Here is a 7,341-nt window from a genome sequence, read left to right on the forward strand (position 1 = left end):
CATAATCTTGTACTGCATCAAACATGCCACATGTGGACATGCATTGTTGTGGAGAAAAACACCTTTCTGATTGACAAGTGAAGGCCGTTTCTGATGAAGGGCTTGATTTAAATGTTCCAGTTGCTGACTATAGATCTCTGCATTGACAGTTCACTGTGGATTGAAGAAACTGAAATGAATTACTCCTTTGATGTCCCACCAAATGCAAAACATCACTTTCTCCAGACGGAGTCCAGGTTTTGGGGTCGGAAGTGGTTTTTGTCTAGGACTGAGCCATTGTTTTTGGCATTTAATATTCACATATATAATCCATTTTTCATCACCAGTGACAAATCTGTCCAAAAATGGTTCAAGCGCATTACGAGCCAGAAGAGAGAAAGCAACATTCACACGTTGGAAATAATGATCATTGGAGAGTTCATGAGACACTCAAAAACCATCTTTAAAGAGTTTTCCCATGTTCCTTAGATGTTTATGTATTATTTCATGAGAGACATGCAATTTCAGGGCCAGACTCAACAAGCATCTTCAGAACATCAATATCAATTCCAACATGTTGACCCATGCCATCACAGTTTTTAAGGCTAAAGTCACCTAAACAAAATTTGCCGAACTAGCATTGACACTTACAATGTTCAAAACATTTCAATAAACTTCTTTGATATTCTTTGTGGCTACAGAGGCATCGTTTCCCTTCTTGTATTCAAACAACATTACATGCCGAATGTGTGTCTCATCGTGTGCCACCATTATAAGGAATTAGAGTATACTAAACTTTACACACTATATATATGCTACACTAACGTGACATTTAGGTGGTTCATTTAACTATTATACGTGATGTACGTTTTATGGAGGGTGGTTAATGAAAGTGTTCCAAAACATGACATTAGTTTCTTGAGGACCTAATAATAAAAATAATAAAATGTATACTGTTATGAAATTTAAGCTATTTAGACTAAACATTTGTCTTTTTGTGTTATAATTTGTTGTCATTCTAGAAAGAAAAAAATTTAATATATGTTTATTTACTAATTTTCATGGAGTTTACAAAGTCGGTCAAATCGAACCAACCCATACAGAGATACGGTACTGAAAATAACAGATAAAATAAAATATTTTGCATGTGAAATTTGAAAATGTTCTGACACATAAAAGTATTTTTAATCTTAAAATCAAAATTACTTTGCATGTTGGATAGTCAACATCCTGAAAGAAAATAATTCATGAGAAATCTTTAATTAAAAATCTTAATACTTAATTTAAAAACATGCTATTTTGTGTCCAAAAGCCTTGTAATGTTTACCCATAACCTGCAAAATTTTGTAAAGATATGTATACATCATCAAAAATCATAGTTCTTTTGTGGTTATGAGCAGGGTGGATTTCACCCAACCTGTAATGGAAGAGTTAATAAGAATGAAATAATAATGAAATGATTGTTTTGCAATGTTTAACGAATCACTCCGTAATACTACATCAAACTTATGAAGACAAACTACGATTACTACAGGATTGAATGACTCTTCTCATTGTTTTCTAGATACTTAGTATTTTTTATAATGAAGCTCTAATTATTCATTATTTTAAAAATGAAATTCAAATTTTTTTTAAATTCTTAAATCAATACATACCTAAATGGTGGTAATGTGGATACAATCAATACATATTTTGGAATAAATGAAAATGCTAAATTTAAGAGAACATTTCTAATTGAATTTATTAGAAAATTAAAATGTTTATTTCTGAGATATTTCAAATATTTGGTAAATACAGCAATGATTGGAAAAAACCTAATCTGCATAATTTCAAGTAAATCTTTATTCAGTAAAATAATTTGTTCATTTTACCCAATATATATATATATATATATTGCTATTGTCTTACAGCTTAAATAAAATGTGTCAGATGGCACTACACAAGAAGACCTTTTGATCAGTTTTTTCCTCTCTTCTATATAAACAGATCATGAGTAATGACAGGGTTAAACAAAACCAACCTGCTATGGGAACTTTGTCCAAACTAGTTTACTGTTGTACTTATTTGGTCTACTTACAAAATACATTCAAATTACAATATAAATATGCATACATATAGAAATGCTCAAACTTTTTTAGAATTACTCTTCCCATCACAAGAACAAATAATTCTCCACATCTTGTTTCTCAAGTTTAGAATGTGTCACAACAAATCTACTATTCTACAAATCATTTTTTATAAGATGGTTACAAATATAAATACTTCATACATACTTTCTAATGTGTGTAACATTTTTAAATATGTATTCAAAACTTCAGATAATTTAATATTTTACTGTAAAATGTAGTGTATAAGCTGTATACAATTATACACTTATCTAAATAATAAGCAATGTCTTACCCATACATATAAACAAGTGATTTGTTTAGTGTATAAAATTTATGTCAGTAATCCTAAAACATTATGTATAAGTTTGGGCACCAAGCATATGTGACAGCAAATATTGTGCAAGTCTGTAGACCTGTACAGAATGATAAAAAATTTGGCACTTTTATGCTAACATGACAAACTGGAGGTTTACTGTATATACAGAAAATACAAAATGAAAGTCATGTATATACAACAATACATATGATATATATGCAAATTTTTCCTGTACAGCATTCAGTGGCAACATGACATATAAAATAGTTATTATGTGAAAAATTTGATAATGATGCATATAAATCAACATCTATGAGAACATAAAGTGCCAAAATACAAAATAGTATAAAGAATAAAATTTGTAATGCACATTATACTGATCTATAAAAATGTATGTATTATAAATTATACAGAAAAAAGCTGATGCAAACTGAAAACTGTATTTTCCTTTGTTGTGCATTGAAATACTTCAAATGAAAAAAAATATTACACTTTTATTTTCTCATTTACTGTTATTTTCTCTTTATTCTTTCCCTCAACACCAGCAACAAAATCAGGTTTCTGTATCAATATGTTGCAAGCAAGTTTTGGATTGTTAACTTTTGATAGAATAGCTTCTAGGTAGTATTGATCAATCTTGGAGTGTTTTAGTTTTCCCCAACTACCACGAAAACTACTCTCAGAGCAATTCTGAGCATGTTTGGGGCACAAATGAATATTTTCAGGTGCACTGTTTCCTGTGAAAAATCCACTGTTTCTCCTTAGTAAAAGGGTTATCTATTCTGGTTCATCACCATGAACAATAAATAGTTGATCTTATTTTTTAGTGAAGTATTTTTAATAAACTAAAAAAAGAATTGTCCATGAATATATTAAGTTTTTTTTTACTAGTCCATGTGCAAAGTGATTTTTATTTTAAGATTAAAAATACTTTTCTTCATCTGAAAAATCTCAAATTTCATTTGCGTAATCTCTAAAACCTCCTAAATACATTTGAATTGTTTGTTTTCTGTAAAACTTTACATTTTATCTGTTATTTTCTATACCCTAACTCTATACAAAGTTGGCCAATTTGACTGACCTCCTAACCACCATAAAAAAAAAAATCGAAATTAATCTAAATTATCCTTTTTTCTTTCTAGAATCACTTCAAATTGTAACATGAAACATTCATTTATTTTAAGTAGCTTTAAACTTGTAACAGTATACATATAGTAATACTTAAATTTAGTTTTTCTTGATCATTTCTAAAGTAAAACATCTCTAACACCTTTTTTACATAACACTCTCATCTCCCATCATGTTGCACCAGAAATAAGACACACAAAAGTTCCTTGAAAAATATTCAAAAAAACCATACCCATTTCCCACAACTCCCTTTATATATCACTCATTCAGTTATACCACCATTCCCAGATTGCCCTTGAAGAAGAAAGGTCCATCTTTTGAAAGAGCTTGAGTTACAGGGTTTTATCATTCTATATTAAGACTTTTTGAACCTACGCGTTTTTTGACATTATTTATACAGAAATCATTCACTTAACTTCACATACCTGTGTAGTGAAACATCCAACTGATAAACAAGTCCTTGTAAAGTTACTTGATGTGATGAGGCAATGGGGAAATGCTTATTTGCAGTAAAAATAGCAATGGCTGCCCCAGTGCTATCTCTTGTTGGCTGAAAAGTAATTCATAGAGCTTTGAATGTTGAAAAATTATTGGTTTAGTCATACCCAATAACTATTACTTTGACCACTTGTTAAAAGACAAAACTCACAAGTTTCAACACTAGATAAAAACGAAATTAACATTTAATTTATTTTTACACTAGTAATCAATAGAATTATATCACTAGTTAACCCTGGTAAGGAGTTAGAATGCATGATTTGTGTCAAACTGTTCTAAAAAAAAAAAATTTAATTTTGCCAATATTGAACAGAAAAGTAAAATTAGAACTTAGGATCTTTTCAGCTGTTATTCAGAACAACCAATTCAAAAGATAAAGATTTTTAGAAAAAATTTTAATTTTCCTTTAACTTATTACCAGTAAAGTTGTAGTATCATATAAAACCAATGATTTAGAGACAAGTAAATATACAATTGTTTTTGTGTAGCAGTGTGTTTTTCAATGCTGGATGAGTTATGGTTATATCAAAGAAAAATAAGACCAAAAATAAAAACTGAATACGTTTATAAAAAACACATCATTTTCTATACAATGACAAAAGTATTCAAGATCTTATTGATTGACATATCCTTATGAATGTGTTTAAGTTGTATAAATCTAAATAGTGTTTTATAAACAATTTAGTTCAAAGCAGTTGTTTATGATGTAAAAAAGTTTCTAAAAAATTTATGGTAGTTAGCTGTGGCATAAAGTAGTTTCTAAACAATTCAGTTCAATGGGAGTTAGTTGTGGCATAAAGCTGTTTCTAAACAATTCAGTTCATGGGAGTTAGTTATGGTATAACATAGTTTCTAAGCAATGCAGTACATGGCAGTTGGTTATGACATAAATCACTTTCTAAACAACTTGGTTCATGGAAGTTAGTTATGGCATAAAGCTGATTCTAAACAATTCAGTTCATGGGAGTTAGTTATGGCATAAACCTGTTTCTAAACAATTCAGTTTATGGGAGTTAGTTATGGTATAACGTAGTTTCTAAACAATTCAGTTTATGGGAGTTAGTTATGGTATAAAGTAGTTTCTAAACAATGCAGTACATGGCAGTTGGTTATGACATAAATAATCACACTCTAAACAACTTGGTTCATGGGAGGTGGTTATGATATAAATCAGTTTATAATGTCAGCTTGTGATGATGTAAAACAGTACTTATCATTACAGTCAATCTTTCATAGCTTTCTTACTCTGAAAATCTGACTTTTTATATTTAAAAAAATGGTTGGGGAAGATTTTTTTTTCTCTCATGCAAGTGCTTCATGGTGTTTAACTCTCTAAATACAGGCTTGGTCCTAGGGACCGACCACAGGACCATTTTTACTTGTATATACTTTAAATACTTGAACTTTTAACTCTTATCGGCACGGGTACTCTTCACTGCGCATGGCACAAGGTTTTAGTGTCTTACATTAAAAATTTTATTAAACTACTTTTTGTTTATGCTATACCAATTAGAATAGCATCAAATCTTAACTTTTAAGTTCTTAATTCTAAAAGGAAATATATAAAAAAATCCTGAATTTCCACTAGTGTAACACACATGACAAATTTTGTCTTAGCATGTCATCATTCTTATTGTATCCATCACCCCTCGAAAATGTCTGAAATTAAATGTAAAATGCTTTCTATAAAATCGTTATAGCTAAAACAGACCATAATTTTTATGGCCTTCAATTTTGTTTTGTTACAGAGCTAAAAAGAAAATCATACCCATCCTGCCACACTCACCTATCACATTCTCTCTTTCACAATTGGTTGATAGTTCTCTCTTACGTTTCATTATACATTACCTATAACCAATAGAAAGTCAAGGTTTTCATCTATCAAATGGCGTATTGTATAACATTGTGTTTTGAACAGATAACCATCAATGACACTCTGAGTAGCAACATCATTCCCGTGGGAAAGTTAACGACTAGCTTGGATGAATTTTCAACGATTTCTGTCGCATAGTTAGAAAGCCAGGAAAATTTTTTGAAGTAAGCGAATTTGTCTACTTTTTGGATGTTATTAGTCTATATTCTTTAGTGTATTACTTAATTAAATAAAAATTGTTAAATGCTTTATTATAATCACAAAAAAAATCAGGCTTAACTCTCATCGACAATCGAGGGCAAGAAAAAAGAAGACTGGGTAAGTACTTTATTTCTTGTTTTTCGTATTTACTCTTTATTTATTATTATCAAATTAACTCAAATTAAAAGTACAGATCTTTCTAAGTTATTTAAGACTAGAATAGGTAAAATAAGTAATAATAATAATAATATAACTAAAAATGTTCACAAAGCATGCACGCAAGCAGCTCGTGGGTAATGTAATTCGATAGCGTAACGTGAGCTGCACGTTCCCTGAGTGATTTACAACTTATAATGGCACAGACAGCAGTTAGACATGGTTCAAAGGACAATAAAACAATAAAATGTAATTATAAATAGATGTATAATGTTATGAACTTAGAGCTATTTATGATAAATGAATGTAGTTTCATGTTGCAGTTTGAAGTCATACTAGAAAGAAAAGAAGATTAATTTATGTTTATTTCAATTTTTTTTTTGGTGGTTACAAGGTTGGTCGAATTGACCAATCCTGTTTTGAGATTAAGGTAGAGAAAATAACATATAAACTATAAGGATTTAGTGAAAAAAAAACGTTTGAAATGCATTTAGGAGGTTTTAGGGATTACACAAAGGAAATCTGAGATGACTAAAAGTATTTTTAATTTTAACATGAAAATTACTTTGCATATGGACTATTCAAAAGAAATACTCAATATATTCATGGACAAAACTTTATTTTATTTTATTAAAAGTACTTCACTGAGAAATATGACTTTTTGTATGTAAAAGACTTGTAATATTAACTGAAAGAATGCCAAATTTCGTGAAGATATACCCAATATATATATAGAGTTATAAGTATTAAATTTATGTGAACTTTAAAGGAGTACAGAAGGTCACGTGACTCGGTCAAATTGATCGACTCCATGTCGGAAAAGTTAATACAGTGTGTGTATCTTCACAAAATTGTGGTAGACTTTTAGTACACATTACAAGTATTTTGTACACAAAAAAATCAGTTTCCTTAAATTAAGTATTTTTACTAAAGAGTTGTCCACAAATATATCGAGTATTTGTTTGAATAGCCCTTGTGCAAAGTGATTTTCATGTTGAAATTAAATATACTTTTCTCAAAATCCAGATTTGATTTGTGTATTCTCTAAAACCTCCTAAATACATTTCAAATGTTTGTTTTCA

The 7,341-nt window shown here is 29.5% G+C and overlaps 1 protein-coding gene across 2 annotated transcripts in view; it reads right to left on the minus strand.

Moving 5' to 3' along the window:
• The window catches only part of LOC106461578 (tyrosine-protein phosphatase non-receptor type 9-like), a 72,039-nt gene that overhangs the window by 45,547 nt on the left and 19,151 nt on the right, over positions 1–7,341 (minus strand). For both annotated transcript variants that reach the window (XM_022388581.1, XM_013921420.2), the window contains exon 5: positions 3,957–4,081. In XM_022388581.1, coding sequence (XP_022244289.1) covers positions 3,957–4,081 — 125 coding nt within the window. The remainder of the gene's footprint in view (positions 1–3,956; positions 4,082–7,341) is intronic.

Source organism: Limulus polyphemus, unplaced genomic scaffold (genome assembly GCF_000517525.1).
Source record: "Limulus polyphemus unplaced genomic scaffold, Limulus_polyphemus-2.1.2 Scaffold990, whole genome shotgun sequence".
NCBI lineage: Eukaryota > Metazoa > Arthropoda > Merostomata > Xiphosura > Limulidae > Limulus > Limulus polyphemus.